Raw genomic sequence first — 21,429 nt, 5'->3', positions numbered from 1 at the left:
CTTTTTTCCTAAACTTAGATTTATGAAATACCTGTAACTTGCTAACTTCCGCCTAAGTACAAGATATTCCGACCATTATATTACAATAAAACATTCCTGCTTTCAACAAAGAATGCAAGTGTAAAATAACAGTTTTCCCCAAAAATTGGCCAATTATATATGTTGCGGTGTCGAAAGGCTGTACCTAAACTGTCAATCATCTGGTCAACACAGCCTTTCAAGAATTACGGCTGCATTTATTTGTTTTTATTAAATTACACACTAGTGAGTAATTTTAAAAGGACGGTTGTAGCGTAAAATTATAAGGAATATTATAATTCTTGGAAAATTATTATTTTTTGTTCTACCCTCTTGTCTCATTAAAAGTAAATAAACGTGAATAAAACAAAACGTTTTTTTAATTATCAAGGTTTATAGAACTTTTATGAATAGGCTGTTTTATAATGTATATATAAATAGGCTTTAATTAAAATGGAAGTTTTTCACATTCAAATAACATTTTACAAAATCATATGTCAAATCAAGTCAATACTTGAAACTTTAATTACAATGACTATTTCAATTGTTTCTCTAAAATAATTTATTATTGTCATCACTTTAGATTTTGTTTGATACAGCAACATAACGAATTTATTTAATCTTTTATTTTCACGAGAATGAAACTATCTTAATTACTAGCGGCCCGTCCCGGCGTCGAACGAGTGGACATGTATTTGTTAAACATTTTTGTAGATATTGATATGTTCTTTAATATTGTGGAACATTTTTTTGTTCTATCATCAATAGTTTTCTCAGCGCATGCAATGAAAGATATTTTATAGGCATTTTTACACCTTGGGTAACATTGTGGTAGTTTTAGTAGGGATCCTTATTTTTTTCTTGCAATTATAATATATATTAATAAATGTAGCTTTCAAATGGAGAAAGAATCCACGGTCCAGTACTTTTTACAAATCTTTCCTCTTTATAATATTAGAATAGATGTATCCTTTTTTATTATATTATAATACATACTTGTTTGTATTTACGTATTCATAAAAACTAAATCAGTCTAATTGGAGAGCATTTTCATCACAGTGAAAATTTAATTGGATAAAAAGAGACGAAAGATTATTTTAGGTAAACGAATGCGACTAAGTCCTAGTCGGTTAAAGGATTCTATTTTATTTGTTTTTTTTTTCATATTTTTTATATTGTAGCTTCGGTTCCCGATTAAAGCTTACATTTAAATTTGTAATTTGTTCTCCGCCTTGAGATACCTACCTTAGTGCGCCCACAAGTCGAGCAAAAAAGCGGCACGGGCACTATCTTTTTCTGCGAATGCTGCGTCAATATATACTGTAAAATATATGATGTTGTTAGGCTGGCTTAATTGATAAGACAAAAGGTCCCATAAATAGGTACTGGATAAATTGACCAACTTTGACAAAGAACTGCCTTGCTAGACTTGTTTTTTTTACACGCTTTATATGAGCTTCACCTGTATGTATGTATGTAACCGACTCCTTCGGACTCGATTTTGACCCACTTTAAACGGACAGATTTTATTCAAACTTTGTACACTTATAAAGAATCAGCGACAATATAATAATTTCATAGGTTTATCTCGAAAAACAATGAATTTTTTTTTAAGTCCACAAAGCAATACGATTAAATTGAGACAACACGTATTGCTGCTAGGACTAAAAAGTGGAAAATAAATAAAGTTTAAAAAAACTATAAAACACGCTTTTAAAGCACAACAAACTAAAAAGTGAAAAATAATTCCTAATTTAGGCTGAAAATGGTATTGGTTGATGGTGGTTTTATAGTTTTTTTAAACTATATTTATTACAAGTTATGTTTTTGATGGCATGGTTATTACGACTCAGCAGTTGCCGGCCTTTTGGCAAAATGCCAACAGCCACCCAGGTCCCTTTAAAGATGCTTGTACGAGCTAAGAGAACACTGTTTCATATAATAAGTCTAATATACAATCATTTTCCTCTTCGTATAGTAGGATTTAAGTAAACGAAAGTGAAATGAAGCGAGGCCAGCTTGAGTCAATAATCACTTTGACATTGATTAAGATTAATGATGAAATGCCAGTTGTCAAATTGCATCAAACGTCAATCAACTGTCATAATAATTGTTTTGACGTGTTAAAAGTAATCTGATTATGAACCGATTCATATCACACTTTTAATGTCATGCTGAGTTTGGCTTTCAATAAACTTTAAGTACATACGTCCCAAAGAAATCTTTGACCATTGAACAACAGCAAATGATAAATTAAGTCGTACTTTTGCTTGGCGCGCTGTCACGATGTGTTAATTTTCATAGAGTGGCAAGTCTAGAACTGTCATAGCTAAACTGGAACATAAATTTAATACTCATACCATAGATTTAACTAGATAAATAATAAAATTATGATTGCGTTTAGTAAATATTATAACGTAAAACCACAGACCATAGAAGGTTTGAAAGTTTGTTTAAAAAAAAAAGAAGGTTTGATCTTTTTAGGCCATTGTCCCCAAATTTCTCAAAAATTAGGTCCATTTTTTAAATCGCATCTCAAGTCACAATTACGTATTGAGCCCTGTCAAATATGGTACGTTCAAACAGAATATTGGTACATAAATGCATCATATTTAAAAAGTTAATATAGCATACGAGGTTCAATTAAAGACAGTTAAAACACCATCAATCGATATTTAAAAGCAATAGTTTTATATTGGTAATGACTTGTTAATGAGTGAGATATCAAAAGGAAATAAGTTATGACGTTAAGGAAATATATTGAGATCCATAAATACGAAGAAGTTCTAAGGTCGTATCACATGTATCACATTTCAACTACATAGCTCCATAAATTTTTATAATATAGCTAAATTGGCCGGCCTGAATACCACTAGATGCCTACCTTAACTTGCCTTGTTCAATTATTTAATGACCACTACGGAAGCACCTTATTTGGCGAACAATCTATTGAAGTTACATATAGAAGACGATTTTATATACGTTCAGTACACCTGGCTGATAAAAAAACCCAATTCCTTTTTTAAAAATCGAACTTTCATCAACCTGCCAATTTGTCGAACAATAAAGTATTTTTTTTTAAATGGAATTCGAAATATTCTGAATGCATTATAAAATATTTTGATACTAGACTAGTACATCCTGTATACTCGTTCTATTAAAGCTCAGACGGTCAGTTCGTCACCCCATACAAGATTGTTAAAATAGTCGCCAGCCAATGAAGATCAATTACTCTTAATTCTAAATAAACGCGATTTAACTCTCCGCGTCATACCAAGTCAAGTAATTTATCCCAACAAATACTAACATTAGAACTTGCTTGTCTATATTTAAGGACATAACAAACAAACATATTTAATAGTATTTTTACTTTTTCGTTATAAAATTGTTTTTGTTGGAATACAGACTACCTTTTATTCCAAATCTTCGCAGTTACGTCTGCGCATCATCATCTAGTCTGATTGCAAGTCTACTATAAGAGCATATTGAAGTAGATAAGGTTATAAAAGATGCTTTGATTCGTTTATTTTCCAATCAGTCTAAAACAAATGTGGTCGATTCTCGATCTATCTGTCACCGTAAAATTGTAAACACCGTTAGATTGTAATCTAACTCGCGAGATTATAAACTGTCGAAAGATTGTGAACCTCAACGAACTGCTTACAATTTAACGTATTATTATTCGGTAGTTATATGAAATTGTTGGAAAGTAAAATTAATCTGTAATTGACCAAAGAAGTTTGAATGATAACTAAGTTAGTGTAGTACAATCTACCGAATAATAATACGTTAAATTGTAAGCAGTAAGCTGAGGTTCACAATCTTTCGACAGTTTATAATCTCGCGAGTTAGATTACAATCTAACGGTGTTTACAATTTTACGGTGACAGATAGATCGAGAATCGACCACATTTGTTTTAGACTGATTGGAAAATAAACGAATCAAAGCATCTTTTATAACCTTATCTACTTCAATATGCTCTTATAGTAGACTTGCAATCAGACTTGCTGATGACTGCGAAGATTTTAACTTTGAATTTAACTTTCCTACAGGTTTTAGATGCTCATTATCTTACCAAATCAATGAAACAGACTCACAAAGGGTTACATACCGTTGTATTATTAAGACATAAATGTAGGAAATGTAAGACGAGGTCTCTTTCTATGTTATACTATAATGTAGACAGGTACTCCGCCCATGATAAAGTACATAGCATATAATACATAATAACATAATTGTACATGCGACACTGTACAGTCGTGTTGAATTGAATCTAATTGAGAACCGTCTAAAAATAACTCGCGAGACCAAGCACTCGTTATAAATATGTTGAACTTTCAAGCCGCAGAATGTCTACGGTTAACTAGAGCTATTTGAAATCAGAACATTAAAAATAAAAATAATTGTTCTAAGTTTGAAAAACACGTATTTGTTTTTAAATCAAATATCAAATATAAATTAAAACAATTTAAGCAACTTTTATAGGTACTAATGTAAAGCTTGTACAGTAAAAAACATTATATGTATTACAATAAACAAAAATATACAATCTCAATATTGTTATTTAAGTCGTGGCATATAAAATACATCATCACGACACCTATAATGTACTAAGATTATTTAAGAGTCATAAAGTACTCACAACAAGATAAAAAAATATAGTTTTAAACCATAGAAAATTTATATAACTGAAAGAAAGGTAAATAGCAAGCTATAATTTCATTACGAAAACAACATTTCGTTAAATCTATAAAGTGATTTTTACGCGGCTTGATAATTGTTTTAAGAAATAATTCCCTTATTCATGACACTCAAGACACTCACAACCAGACAAAGAATGCACAGTGACCTAAACGCATGAATAATTTTAGGAAAATGTTTCATGTAGCTGTCATCATGATGACGAAGCTTTTTGAAACATATTTTTTACATTATTACATTGTCTCTTCACTGAGACATCATGGAACATTACGAGACTAACATAAGACTAATAAGTAATTTAAAATTAAACTAAAATTCTGTAGTAAATACTAAAATGGATATTTAACCGAAAGGTGTCCAATAACAGAGTCTATTAAGGGGAAGACACTTTGTTCTTGTGTTCTATTTTTTCACGTACCACTGTTTAGCACTTAAGACTAACGTGCACTAATACTAATTCACTAATTTAAATGGTTTTGTCCTTTAAACATATTAAACGGACATTATTTTAACTTATGAAGGATTATGTAAAGAATTTGTATCCTTCCTTTATTTGTTACGTGTTTGTAAACATTGACCATAATTATAAGATGCGGTGCTCCAGTGTCGTCGGGACATATGTATTACAATATTGCATTCCTCATTAATTGAACATACAGCATAAAGACTAAATTCGAAACCATCATTTATGTGGTCGACTACGAGACAGCGTGTTCAATTCAACAACTAAAGGAAGATCTATTTTATTTTTTGTCATATGTTTTATTAATGCACAATTATGTTAATCAATACATAATGTTACATATATACTTATACTGTTACTTGCTGATAATGTGATATTAGAGATTTTTATGCGGTATTCGAGTAGCGCAAGTTTTAAATAAACAAAGATAAATTGACATAAGAATCATAAAGTATACTGTTATTATCATTCTATAAATGAAAACAATTAATACATTAGTAAAAAAAACAATATCTCACCTCATAAGTGTACTTGTTTACCTACATGAATAAAGATATTTTGAGTTTGAGAATAACTAAAATATATTATTAAAAGGAGTCCCTTTCGGCAAGGTTCTGAAGATACTGGCAGATTTTCCCCTTTAAATAGCTAGACTAATTCTTTGTCCGAGTTAGCTGCCATCTCTTCGGTCTCCTGTGATGAATAAAATATATAAACTGAATCTAAAACATTAATATCACATATTTGTAAAATGACCAGCTCAAGAACTGTATACTAACCTCGACATAACGATTAGAGGGTGTGGTATTTAACTAATCAATAAAAATAGATTTTCATCTAAGCTTTGACGCAAAACATTGGGTCAAGTATAATTGTAAATTGAATTTTTAATTGTGAATTTAAAAGTTATCTCTATGCGGTACTCCACATCTAATCCTCATTCAAATATTACTTTTTGACTCTAAAAATATAATTTGTTATTTTAACTTGAATAAAACTGTAACGGGAATAAACACGTAATACTTGCGTAAACCAATTTTAAAAACCAAGATACAAGTTTACTGCTTGATTGTGACATAGTAAAAAGAAGTTTTTGAAGACAATTGTAGGTACAAATTCACTCACAGAGGTGTCTTGAAATTTTTTATACCATTTATGTTTTGCTCACTTATAATTAGATAGTTATTGATTTATTTACACTTTTTTACAGGAATAAAATTATCTTACTAATAATAAACTTAAAAACATGGTACAACGAGCGTACTTATCGCTACTAAGCGATCTCTCCCTGGCAACGCTTATTAAAGAAAACAATAAAAAAAAAATTGTGACGGAAGTGCGAGAGTGCGAACCTTAATTTATAATACAATAATAATAATATTCATTTAATGTTAATATATAATAGTGAAGTCATAAATATATTTTAAATATCTCTTACTTCATAAACCGCTCCTTGCTTTTGTACTGCCTACGTACGATTGTGTGCATATGTTGTATTATATATTTACGCCTACCGGAACTAAGACACCCACTTTAACTAGAGTAAGGTTGACATTAACATATTAATATGACGTGTAAAGGACCTTAGAAAATAACTGTAGGTACTTGCTGTCTGCAACCTTGATGCATTTTATTCCCTGTGACTAGACAAACTTTCCAGCTTTATATAAAAGCTAAAATAATTACCAGAAATTTACAATTCATAATAATCTTTTTGAAAAAAAAAAACTATAAAAATGATCGACCATGGATCGACATTTTATCGATGCTTTTTTGTTATTGTTCATGAATATGCTTCCGGCAAATAATTTCTTATATATCGAAGTGTTTCTAGAATTTTCCGGACCGTAGGCGTAAACCACCAACGTGTTAGTTATATCACGGACTATAAATTGTGTCAAAATGCAAATTTTATCAAACACCTAAGCATTAAATGTATTACAACTTAATATATCCCTTGAACTAATAAGTTTTCTACGCAATTAATTTTATTGGCATTAAGTCTTAAATAAACCGATCTATTGACAGTAATTACATTTAAATTGAATGAATCGTTTAAAATAGATAAAATATTTGTCGTGGAATAACACGGACTTGAATATATTTCTTACTTGTTATTGACTTTATCTGATTATAGAATTGTTACTTTAGTTCTAGCCATTCATTCATATTATCTATAGCTTTATTGTCTTAAGGTATAATTTACAATATATTATAAACATAGCGATGTATCGGTTCTTTTCTTGTGTATGAAATATCTATTATATATAATTTGTTTATGGTTTATTAAAACCTGCCTAGCGTACAGCCGTTTAATAATTACCCGCGCCTGTGTGTATGGGTCAATTGAAAAAATTAATATCAAATACAATGAAGCTATATATATATATATCTATATAATGGTGAACAATGATAAGACATTTCCTTTTTAAGCAAAAAATGAATTTCTAAGAACACGTAAAATTTTATTGATAAACCTTTTTGCTCACATCCATGTTTGGTTATAAATTCCGGAAACCTTGAAGCGTTTGTTGTGAAAACATTTATCATTTATATTGGCTATGTGCCTTCCGTCTCTTGTCTTTGGCAGATCTTTATTTGCTCAGTTGATTGAGTTTTTCTAGGGTCTGTGACGTCAAGAGATCCACGTGTAGAATCTGAAATATATGATATATTTCTTAACCTGTGCCTAAATATGTATCTATGAGAATATAAACGCGAATTACATTATTTACATAATTTGACGTGTTAAGTATCTTTTAGCAATGATACTACATAAGGCGGAAGTACTACTGCTGAAATGCATCTATGTAAATAAGTTCGCGTTTTTATCCATTAAGATAGTTTTATTCAAATAGCCTTCTATTACTATGAGTAATAGATATAATGTTGTTCAAATGTCCTAATACTTAAGAATTGGAGATTATTTAGTTGCAATTAGGCATTTGAATACGCCTTTGTTTCGAATGTCGTCCTGTTGAGACAAAACATACTCGAACTGTATACGAGGGTTTTTCGAAGTCGCTTAAAAACAAAAGACGAAATGCTTGATTGTGGTTGGCCGTTGGTCTAACAGAAAGCAGTGTCGCATATCAGTGATCGGTTTTATATTTATTGCATAACAGCACAATGGCAAGAACTAAACTAATAATAGAAATAGGTGTCACAAATACCTCTTGTCAATCTCAAGTTACTATTGAATGAAATACAACATCTTTAAAATAATAGCAATTCTTAATTTAAATCCTTTAAAAATTTAAATAAAGAACATTTTATTTGTACCAGTTAAAATGTATCCATAGATCTAAACAATGCATAAAAATAGTCTGTTATCAACTCACACAAAGAAATCGTGGATCTAAGCGATTACAAGAATATGTTTCTTTGCTGATAAGATGATTAAAATCTGTGTTAGTTTTTATATTTAGACGACGGCGACATATATATAATATGATAGAATTTATAAAATTTGAAAATACCTATCTAAAATGATAGGATTTGTTTTACAAAGATTTTCGATCTGTGTTTATTAGTTCGAGGCAGGAGGTTGTCTTATAAATACATATTTAGTTTTAGTACAAGTTTAAAATTATCTTGGAACTAAAGGTTAAGCCGGCAACGCACTTGCGAGCCCTCTGGCATTGATAGCATTCATGGTCACACATCAGGTGAGCCTCATGCCAGTTTTCCCCTCTGTTCTATACCTTGCAACGCCGATACTTTAGATATGTATCCAGCCACTATCTCACTTACAGCACAAATTGTCTATTTTTGCTGACGTTGGAGTATTATATATTGAAAGTGCGCTGAAATTTAATCACGAATTTATTCTCAGCAACGGTTGAAGAATGTTTACGAAAGTATAAGAAAGAGCTTTTTATTTGTACACTCTTCTACTTCTTTAAATATCAGGGGTTGAGTAACCCTTAACTCTTCAATAACTCTGACGGATAAATTTATAAATAACAAATTAATCTCGAAATAGAAAATCCACAGCTGGATACAAGTCAAGTGATCATTGATCTCTCAAAATAAACAGCCATATCTTATACTCGATAACGACATTAATAAAAATATATAAACATTTTAATCCATAGCTGCGTTGATAACTAATAAATTGTATATGCAAGCACTAATAGTTTAGTAATATGAAGATATACAATAGATAATCATGATATATATTTTTAATCTACTCCAAGTGGTCGATAAAGATAATTCTTATTGAAACAAATTTTCAATGTAAACTATTTATTTATTGTTAGCGATATCATTCTTTATGCTCATATCGGTATGTTTGTTACTATAAAAATGGACAGATATACTGCGACTGTCGTCTTTCCAATTTTTTAACCAAATAGTTGAGCGACCTTCTCTTCCTACAAATGATTGTTATACCGGGAATCTTTAATGTTATACACAATTTGCGTTAATCACTACGCCACACACTGTTATATATTATAGTAATATGAATCCCCAAAATTAGGGCGTCTGGCAATATAGCAAAGAAGTTATATGTGTTTATATAAAACCATTCATTCATAATTATTAAGATGATCATTGATACTGATAGCATTTTGTATTGTTACAGGGCGACGCCGAGGCACGCGGGGCTGACTGACGGCCGAACAGCACGCTATCACACACTCCGCCGACCGCAGACGCGACGCACGCGCACCAGTACCCACTCACATCCTGTCAATCCCGCTAACTGCCACGAACGACACAGTGTAGTGCAGTGTAACGTTTAACTTTAAGTGATAATCCTAGTGATTAAAGTTCCGTGCTCGCTAGCCGGGTGAATGCGCGTGTGTTTCGACACCCTCTGCTTTGGATCGTCACAGCGCACAGCTGGTGACGATGAGCCGAGGGGGATAATACATATAGGAGGAGGTGCGCTTACCACGGCGCCCACGGTCAACGGCGATAGACGAGCCTTAGACGAGACATATAGAGAGGAACCCAACGGTATAATGGGGACCCCGACCGCAATGAATTCAGATTCAGAGAATTGCGTCGCTAACGCAGCGATGTCCAACGATATGGCGCCGCTAATCGAGAGAATAAGGGAATTGGAGGCGTTGCTGAAACAACGTGATCAAGAAATGCTGGATTTGCGCTCGCAATTGGATAAACTCCAGAGCGTGTTTCCATACCAGCAGTTTACAAGAGGTTCGCGGGCACCAAGGAAACAGAGGGCCCAGGGTATTTCCGCTGAGCCGCAAACGAGTTCGTCGCTCCAGGATTTGGCGCATCAGACGTTCCCTATCTATGACAAGAACGAGACGTAAGTACCAGTTTCTTTATCGCATCTAATCTGCAAAACACTTGTAGGTTATCAATCTAGCCTGTAAACAAGTCCCCTTGAAACCAAAGGATAAAACCTATACAAACACAAATTGTTAAAACTAAATAGTCACGCTTTTTATCCGTCACGAGTCACTAGTAGCTCCTAAAACGTAATTTCTAGGAACGGATTGAAAGGTACTACCACAGAATAACCAATTAATTATTCATACGTATATAACAATATGAATCTATTATACGTAAGAGGAACCTCTAAAAGTCTAAAAAAACTTAGAAGTAGGACAATGTAATTTGTCCATAAAGTAGAATTGTCTTATAATTGATATAGCATTCAAGAAATACTTTGTTGCTTGGCGTGCACGATAGGTCATATCAAAAAAGGTTGAAAGTCGAGGAAACAATATACTTTGTACAATATTGTAGTGTGTATAATAATAATGAATTAATTAACAAATAATTACGCCTGAAGGTAAATCGTGGTAAATGAATACTGCACACTATTGCACCTGGTTTCAAGCATCTTAAAATAGCTGGCACGGGCTTGTAGATAAATATGCTACATAAAAGGGCGCAACGACAAATAGCATACATAATATATACATTTACTACGTAGAAGTTGGGCAAAAAAGAGCCACTTTAGTGTCATAGTTGACAGTTGGGGTATATAAAAACGGGGCTCTTTAGTTTCTTAGCTGACAGTTGGGGCAAATACAAAAATAGGCCCTTAGTTACTTAGTTGACTATAGTGAGACTGACCTATACATTATATCATAAGAGTTTAAGCAAAATGATCTCAAAGCCATTTCGTAAATGGACATTCGCTGCTAATGATCGTTTAATTCTTGGAAATGCAAACCGATTTTTAATGTCTGATCTGACCACAATCACGACAGTACTGGCCAATGCCAAACGGAACTTATATTAGATTGTAATTAATGTTACATACGTGTCATAGAATGTTTAGTATTTCATTTAATTATCTTAATTAAAGAGCATTTTCAGTCATTAAAATTGTCGTTCTCTTTACATAACTTACAAGTAACTTGGTTTTATTCAGACTTTGCCAAGACTTTTGTTTTTTTTACGTTTACAATAATACGTTTTTTTTTGTTTACAAGGTTTTTTTTTTTTAAAAATTGATTAACTCATAAAGTTCTTACCCCAACGAACATTGGACAGACATGTTGTGTATTTTTTTCGGTATATTAAGGCAAGTAGGTAATAAAGTATTCAGTGCTTCGTAACTCAAAGTTATTGTTTTGCCAGATATCGAATTTTTCTATCAATATTGTCTTTTATTATATGATGAATGAAAAATGAAAAATGGCGTACATGGCCGTGGACGAAACTCGGACCTATTGTACAAATGAAAGCATTAAACTTGTTATGTCCAGTACCTATAATAAGTATGAAAACAAAAGCAAATTGTTTAAAAAGCCAGATAAGTTTTGCTAAAGTTTAAAAACAAAACACGAGCGACAATGTACTGTGTAAAAACAAATGAAATATTTGACATGATATTTTAGTCTGTGCCTATGCTAAATAATTGTCTGTAAACATGAGACATTTATTTGACATAGCTCATGAGTTATTATTAATTAAAAAGCATACGTAATTTAAATTTTTAGCGCTCTGTTTGATGTTGCGATAATCATAAATTTTTCATAGAATTGTATTCCATTAAGTTTATTTACGATCAACTTTATTTGCATTTAATGGTAAAATACAATGAAGGTTGAGTTAAATAAGGTTTTACGACAAAATCAATGTGAACTGCGGCCACACAGACATAATATTTTTTTCATGCTTAATGTCACCTACAATTTATAGCTTGCTCCTACAGTCCTTTTTAACTGAGTTTCAAATTAGAATTTCATACATTTTAGGATTATTATTTATTTGTTTATATTTGAATTTGGAATAGTAATTTAAACGACTCATGGAATGAAATTGAATTAGGGTCGATTCGACCAAACAAGAGTAAATCTTAATCTTAGAATAAATCGTCAGTTAATCGAGAGTAAATCAATTTTACGTTTTACCAACTACAAATTCTAAGAATTGTGGGCTTATTCGGGAATTGCTACTATACCGCCGTTTCGCACGGAATAACAGCTATTCCTAGAATAATGGCGTCAGTCAGTCCAATCAGCTGATTTCTGTCATTTCACAAATATGTATTCTGTGTTTTAATATCAAGTCAACGCAACGCACTAAATTAATAGTCTAGCATTGTATAATGAAACGTTTAAACAATTCATTATTTATTTATTTGTTTTTAGATTTTTTATTTTCTATAATATTAGAATGAAATTCAACTGGGCTCAACAGAAGTTCCTTTTTAGACGAAAGCCTCAAACAAACAAGAAATAAAAACTTTTTGTTGTCGTTTGACACCTGTTAAAAGCTACTTTTTCACACTATAATACGGCAAAATCGAGTTGACATGATGTATGCTCTTACACTGTCCCGTTGTAGAACAACATTTATTTGCCGAGTTTTATTTTCGTTCACCATTCTCTTGCTATTCGCGTATTGTTATTCCTAGCACAATTATACTAATGATTACGTGGACAAATGACTATGGATTTACTCGAGATTAAAATCATGGAATAGATTATTCTTGGTATAGTTACTCGTGTATAAATTGAAGTTTGGTCGAATCGACCCTTAGACAATTGTATATTTTGACATTGTCTATTGGTAATATTAAGAACGGCCCCGGCTCGCCCATGAATATTGTAAACAAAAATATTACCGATGTGGCCGGGGCGTATTTCGCGAAACGTGTGATGTGAAGTTTAGAGTTAGAAAAAGTCCCTGGACACAATGGCAGGGGAGTAGAATTGGTATTATTTATAAAAAAATTTATTAAGAACGGGATCCAATAATACATCTGTCTACTCAGATAACACTGTGGACATCAGCTCGCTTCCTAAGAAAAATAAACCCATATACCTATTTCATAACTAGCGTTTGTTTAAAAATCCTTAACATTATTTACTGTATAGTTTAACACTTATACGATACAAATTACTAAAACAAATTTCATGTTTGGCAGTCACGAGACTGTCGTTAGTAAATAATGAATTATCTCCAATGGCGTCCATCACAACTCAATAAGGCATTGTACATCTTATTGATAAGATCTACTTAGCGACACAGAGAACACATGCAAATGTATGAAAAAATTAATAAATATTATATTTATTCTGGAGGGCTGTGAAGCTTGGACAATTAAAGAAGATACCCGCCTTAGAAGCACTTGATATGTGGTGCTAACGCCGCTTGCTTCGTATAAGCTGGATCTAGAAGGTCTGGTTAATTATAATGGGTAAAATCCAGGGTAAACGGCGTGTTGGTAGAAGGAAGAAATCATGGCTTCGCAACGTTAGAGAGTGTACGGGTATTGCTACTGCGGAAAAGTTGCTGCATGTGATACAGGATAAGACACGCTTCAAGAGACTGCAAGCAACCTCCAGAGAGGGCACTAAAAGAAGAAGATATCAATAAAAAATAAATCTTATACGGGTTAAGAAAGAATATAGTTACTTATTTACACTTATTTTCATTTAAAAAATCAGTAACCATAAAAATCAGTATTAAATCTAAACGCTGAGTGCAATGTGCGGCCACATCACGTACAAGCGATCTCTTCTAGGCAACATGTTCAACCCGTTATTTAGAAAAACCTTACAGCTTAACTATAATACAAAATAATTTTTATATCGAAACGCTGAAACAGTCTTAACAATAATATGAGAGAGAGAATGCGTGTAAGGTCTGGGTGTGTATATGTGTGCGTAACTGAAGCATGTGTGTAATCACAGGCTACAAAACGGCTTGATTTAATGACATTAAATGTCTGATAGTGTTTTAAGGATATCTTTTTTTAAAGAGCTGCGAGGGGAATTAAATGTCTATTGAAAAAAAGTCGTTGTATAGGGTTGTATAGGTAGCCGATAAAAGAATGTTTAGTGTAATGAAATGTAATAGGAACTGCAAGCAGTGGTGTATTTCTAGTCTTTGTCGGTTCATTAAAATAAATTAGTGGCACTTAATTATTTTTAGGTCTGGGCCTCAGTTTTCTGTATCTGTTTCATGATCATTTGTCAATAGGCAAGTAGGTGATCAGCCTCCTGTGCCTGACACACGCCGTCGACTTTTTGGGTATAAAGCAAGCGTGTTTTCTCACGATGTTTTCCTTCACCGTTAGAATTTAAGCGAATGTTAAATGCGCACATAAAAAGAAACCCCATTGGTGCACAGCCAGCTATCGAACCTACCACCTCAGGGATGAGACTCGAATGAAACCATGGCCAAAACTGCTCGTTTATTAAACCAATATAAATTTTTCACAAGACGAACAACAAGTGTCTGATATATAAATTTTACTTTCGAAATGAAGACATTGGAAGCATCGCGTGATCATATTTGGTACTTAAGTAACAAGTAAGTACTTAAGAAGGATTAATTTGTAATATACTTATAAATTGGCCTATAAACCAACAAGCGAGAGACTTAATGATACTCAAAGAGAACCGGCATACACAAATAATTACACAAGTTGACTGTTCTTGCTCGTATCACATTATTCACAAGCGACTCACCGCGGCTCTGTAGTTTCTACTGGAGAAATATAAAGTATATTATTTATGTTAAACTGTTGTGAATTTTGCATATAAATAAATTATATTTTTATTTTATTATAAATAATTTATTTTATTATTAAAATCGTACTGGTTTCATACAGTAATACAGTAGTTGTAATATATTGATTATTAATTATTTAAGCCCACTTAATTTTTCAATCATTAAACTACAGGGGGTGCTTTTATTAATTTAATTATACTGATTGAACTTGAGCGAAATTTTTATCTCCTGTCATAATACCGAAAAGACAAAGCAAATAGCCTCTTTTACGTTGACGCTTTATGTTATTCGCAATTAACAGCGCTGAAAATACTAAATTTTGATAAAATCGTAATTATTATTAGTATTAAAATGGCTGATAAACACTTTATTATTATAATACTGTCAATATTTTTTTTCTGGCTGAATTAAAAAACAAGAGGTTTCTAACATGTGGCATCGTATTAAATTAATTAGTAGAAGTGTTTAAAAATAATGAGTTAAATATACAAGATGTAAAGATTTAACAGGTAGAAGAAGAATACAAACATAAAACAGCCATAAACGTGAAATTTTGTTGCTTCAAATAACCAACTGTAAAGTTATTGTTTTATCTATACACATCCTCAATTACATTTTTATTATAAGGATTCTGCAAGGTGCCTTCAGGTAACCAATAATTTAGCATTCACTTACGTTATCGATACTTATTAACGTCAAGGTTTTCACTTGGATATGGAAATTATGGCCTTAAAGTGTTATCTCAAAGGAAATTTGGACCACTTTGCAGTTCTTCTTTATCATTTCATTGATAGGACGTAACATGTTCTGAAACACGAAACAAAACACGGTAAATTTTCATTGACATTTTGCATAAGCCAATTTGGTGTACGATTACCTTATATTCAAAAATATGTGCTGTTAGCCTAGGAGCTAGACGCGACCGTCTTAAGACGTACTTTCGAATTCCGGCTCTGACCATTGAATTTTTCTGTGCGCATTTAATACTTCTACTGTTAAGTCAAACATTTTTTAGTAATTCAAACTACGGTACGTTATATAAATTATTATGGATGCAATGGGCGGCCTTATCGCTAACAACCGATCTTTTCCATTCAACTTAGGAAAATAACTAAAAAAAAGTTGCAAGAAATGCATAACCAAATCTACTGAAATAAAATTACATGTAACGCTGAAAATTATACAAATAAGAATATTAATAAAATAAAAGATAAACTAACATTGTGAAGTAAATAGCTGATGACCTATATGCCTGTAAAGAAAAAATATATTGAAAATTGTTTAACTAGCTTAAATAATGGATATGAATAAATTTTGGCTTTAAGAATAGACCTTGGAGATTTTAGTATTAAAAATAATGTTCATATAAAAAACACAGTTGATACTCCAATTAATCTTGATAACACTAATTCTGTACGTGTAAATGTTAAATATGTCTTTTATCTCAGCAATAAAAGTAAAACAGAGGAAAATATGAAACGAATGGGGAACTAAAGAATGATTTTAATGCTTATGATATTTACAAAACATAAACAATGTCAGTCGTAAACTTTTATCATTTTTCTGAAATCCTGTTGATTTGCATATGGACGTATGCAATTCATCAAGAATCCAACCTAGTTGGGAACAACCGTAAGCATTTTATACTTTGACCAAAGACTCTTTAATCCTAACTACTCTATGGTATATAATAGCCCTTGCCAGTATGTAATGCTAAACATAAATAATGATAATATAGCACTGTTAAGATGCAAAGATAAAGAAGGAGATGATACAATTACAGAGATGAAGATGAAATAATGTATCGAAAGCGAGACTATCCGTTTTTACTACATTTAATGTAATAATTCGTTTTTTGTCGTTAGATCTTAAGCTGATTACATTTGAAGTAAGCGTTTTTGAAGAACATATATTTGTTTACGTCTCAAAGGCAATAGAATTCGCGATCAGAATATTCTATCATAAATTAAAATGGCAAGTGCGTTTTATTGCTGCTTAATAGTCGTTTTCACAAGAGCAAACAATTTGTCAGACACAAAATTAGCCGCAATTAAAATTCGCCTCGCGATAGGTTTATCGTAACAATCCAAAAATCTTATTAGCTTTAAATCGTCGTAAATGGATCATTAGTATGCTCTTGCGCATCATGCGGGATGTTTTCTGTAGACCTTGGTATTCCGAATTTAAACTAAACCGAAGTTTCGTAAACGGGCACGGGAAATGGAAAACCCTAATCTAATTACATTCTCAAACTTCTCATAGATCGTGTATCATTTATGGCGTTTATGAAACAATATGAATCATACATAAAAGATGTATTATTAAAAAAATTCTCTTAAAATAACTACGTTGGAATTAGGTGTATGTTACATTAAGGGGTATGTTCTATGTCCATAAAAGAATATAACGCAACATGCGAATAAATTCTATGTGTCAAGAAAATTAAGGTTCACTTTTTCTTTCAAGATTACGTGTTAATTGCATACACATTGATTAAAATTCCAGCCTAAGCCTAAAATGCTAATACTTCAAACACATTTCAAATTAATTAAACTACAAAAAGTTCAAATAGGTTTTCGCTTTTTGTGTTCACGGTATATGGAAATGTTTGAGGTGTAGATTTTTGTCTTAGGGCATGTTATAAATCTGTTTTATTGATCAACATGGATAGTCAGTGTTAACGTAAGGGATAATTAATCCGGCTTAATTTCTGGAGAAAGCGCAAATTATATTTATATTTGTTCTTTGATTTTTGTTGGTTCGAATGTCCCGACGTTTTGGAAATTTCACCGTTGGGCCAAAGACGCATTTGATAACTGAAGATGGTAATTCCCCATCAGCAATTTCCTCGTCAGCATTATTCCTGGGCCCCGTAGGTTTCCCTCAAATACGAGAGTGATTAAAATATTTATTCGTTGTAAAATCCTCTTTTGAATTAATATTATCAATACGATTTCATGAAATTTTCATATCGTCTAGAATTATTTGCTTAAGTTTTCGTATTTGGACACTCTTCCCATGACTTGAGATTAGCGCTTGTTAGCAATTTGATTCAAGGCGGACTGATAACCTTAGCCCGTCCTTATCGTTGTCACAACTTGAATCTATCTTTTCATTGAAAAAGTTTAACGACTTTTTTATTACTGCCAATTACAAAATTCTAAACACGCTTTGTCTTTGATGGTTACCGCTGAGGAAAAGAATATTTAATTAATGTTTTTTGGTAAATTATTTGTTTACATTTTTATAGCATATTTGTTAAAGCAATTAAGGAAGTACTTAAAAGTAAAGACTTCCCAATGGTAGCTAAGAAAAAGGTGTTCAATCTATGTATCTTACCATGTGTTACATACGGCTGCCAGACTGGGGCATTATCTCAGAAACACCTTCTAAAGTTGAGAACATGCCAAAGAGGAATGGAAATAAGCATGGCGCGTGTAACACTGAGACATCGAAAAAGAGCAGAAGAGATCAGATCAGCGACCAAAGTAGAAGACATTATAAAGAAAATAAGGCGATTGAAATGGCGCTGGACTGGGCACATGACGAGAGATAGCAGGTTGAAATTGACAAAAATAATTACAGAATGGCAAACACGCGATGGAAAAAGGAAAAGAGGAAGTCAGAGCAAGAGATGGGCAGACGATATAAAGATAATAGGAGGCCCAACTTGGACAAGAAGAGCTAATATTAGAAAATAATGGAAACAGCTGGAAGAGGCCTATGTGTCACAGGACACGCTGGCTACCTAAAACGGGTCAAGTGACGTATTAGATTAAGTTTTATTTATTTATTAGAATTAAGTATTTTTTTATGTAACTTAAATAATTGTTATTATATTGTACTGGGTGTCGGCAATAAAGGCTTAATAATAATAGTAAAAGCAACTGATATCGTTCATTATTTTACTAGGCTAGCAATTACTAGATGAAAGGTAATACACATTAGCTTTTGAACAGATCTTTAAAAAGGTTTGTTCTTGCTGATAGTTCTTGATAACTCAAATGACGAACCTAATTGTATATAATTAATTCGAATGAGGTTACCTCGACTTGAAATTATGATTAAACCTGTAAACATATTCAATAGTATTCATACCATTTGCAGATATTGGTTTATATTACCCTAAATTACCATAGGAAGGTATGGAGGCAATATTTAGCATAACTATTGCAACAAGTCTAGTTTACTTAGCTTGATGACTATTTTTGCCTTTGACAACTTTGTATATAGAAATACTGGCATTACAATAATTGATACGGTAATTACAATAAATTTTGTTAGTGGTGACTAAATATGGGAATTTATTCAATTTTTATATAAAACCAGCCATGTTGGGTGTTGTTGGAAGGTACTGTTTAGGGTCTCCGTGTTTTAAAAGCACATTATTTTGTCCTGTCAATTTACTAATGTTTCATCATAGGATATTTTGGAACAATATTTTTTATGCATTTCTTTCTTTTTCTTATACAATGTTTACAATCTCAAAATACGAGTATGTATTTGTTTTTATATTTCTTTTCGGGATAGTGTGACATACAATTATTGTTATTCCCTGTTATAAATCTCATTAAATTAAAGTTCCTACTTCATTTTTGACAATTCTCAAAGCTGAGAAGCTTACGACAGATTTATCAGTTTTGCAAACTTTTAACTAAATATGGACTTGTGCGAGAAATCAATATTTTCAGAAACAAATATTTCGTTATCCAGTAACACCAATTAAAATTACATATTCATATGTGAATTTGTTTCTTATCCGACCACTCTCCTTGGAAATACACAAATTGTTTTATTTGCATAATTATCTCACCTATCGGGTCTTACCCGCCTTACCAGTTTAAAATAAAAACCGCTTGCATCAAACCGTATTCGCCGTAAACATTTGTTTGAAAACGTAATTTGGTTTCAACTAAATGTCGCTCTTAAGGTGATTAGGTAGTGGAGGCTTTAGTTATACTGAAGAGTTGTTATCGAGACTTAATTACAGTTAATTGGTTAATTCTGCATAATTAATTTAATTTGGGGCATGCTCCTTATAAAGTACTTTAATCAGTTGGACTAATTATTGTGCAGATAATTTTCATGTTTTTACATAATAACAATTTCTTTTGGTTTCCGTTGAGATAATGTTTTAATTAATACCTCCATAATTTCGAAGATTATAATAAATAGACCTATGAGTTGATTAGATCTCAGATTTAATAATTTTTAATCAGTGGCAGATTAGAGACACGTGCCATATTATCCAGGGGAGCTGGTTTCAAATAGAGACACGAAAATCACCCCGCATACTGAAAACGTAGACCCTTGTTCTAAAGTGTCAATTATACTCTTGTCAAACCATTTTTCTATGTGATTTATGGGCGTCCTCAACATGTGATTGTGACATGATATACGTACCTTCTTATGGTGTATAATCAAAAGATATCAACATGCGTGTTACTAAATAGTAACCATGGACCCAAAAAGTCGCCGGCGTATGCGCATAGGCTCATCACCTACTGAGGCCCAAACTAAAAGGTAGTAATAGCAGTTTTTTTGTGTTATAATATAATATTTATTTAAAAACCGTAATATTTGTAATAAAAAACCAGATTCATCTGTTTTATTGATTTCGGATGTCGGGAAATTTTAGTATGGGTCATTAGATCATTTGCAATAAATAGTTCGTGGTTATAAACAGAACTGATGAATAAAATGTGCTCTGTATATAAAGTACTTGCTGAGTAATGTTCTTGGGGTTACTGATAACATGAAGTCATGTCATGTTAAGTTTCATACACTAACTTCTATATAAAGTAATGTATAATTCAATGTCGTACTGATTATTTGTCGATAACTTTGTGAAGAGAAAATTAGAGCGGAAATTAGAAAATGTTTATTTCAGACAGGATATCATATCAAGTAATCGCACTTACATAATATCGAATTTACGACGTCATATATAATATTATAAAGAAAATTAGTATGCTACATGACCCTGAGTTTCATAGGCTATATTTTTTACAGATATAAAAGATATATAATACATAAAAATTAAAAAAAAACTAAAAACGAGCTTTTTTAGTTTTTACTTTTAAGAATATTTATTGTGTGAAAACAATTGAGTAACAAACAATATATGAAATTTAATTCTCTAGTTTCTAATTGCAAATTTGTTTTACCAGAAAAAAAGATTATTGCAAAGCCTCTAAGTAAGTGAAAGTAACATCAACTTGAACAAATAAAGGTAGTGGAAATACCTGTAGTGACCCAAAGATGGCAATGCGAGAAATCTTGTTTTAAA

General features: G+C 31.9%; 1 protein-coding gene across 2 annotated transcripts in view; it reads left to right on the top strand.

Annotated features, from left to right (window-relative positions):
* The window catches only part of LOC125060938 (cGMP-dependent protein kinase, isozyme 2 forms cD4/T1/T3A/T3B), a 119,930-nt gene that overhangs the window by 29,531 nt on the left and 68,970 nt on the right, over positions 1-21,429 (top strand). For both annotated transcript variants that reach the window (XM_047666062.1, XM_047666063.1), the window contains exon 2: positions 9,772-10,467. In XM_047666062.1, coding sequence (XP_047522018.1) covers positions 9,983-10,467 — 485 coding nt within the window. In that variant the 5' untranslated portion in view covers positions 9,772-9,982. The remainder of the gene's footprint in view (positions 1-9,771; positions 10,468-21,429) is intronic.

This window comes from Pieris napi, chromosome 22 (genome assembly GCF_905475465.1).
Source record: "Pieris napi chromosome 22, ilPieNapi1.2, whole genome shotgun sequence".
In the NCBI taxonomy this organism is placed as follows: Eukaryota; Metazoa; Arthropoda; class Insecta; order Lepidoptera; family Pieridae; genus Pieris; species Pieris napi.
The sequence above is the reverse complement of the archived record's forward strand: the minus strand, read 5'-3'. Positions and strand labels throughout refer to the sequence as shown.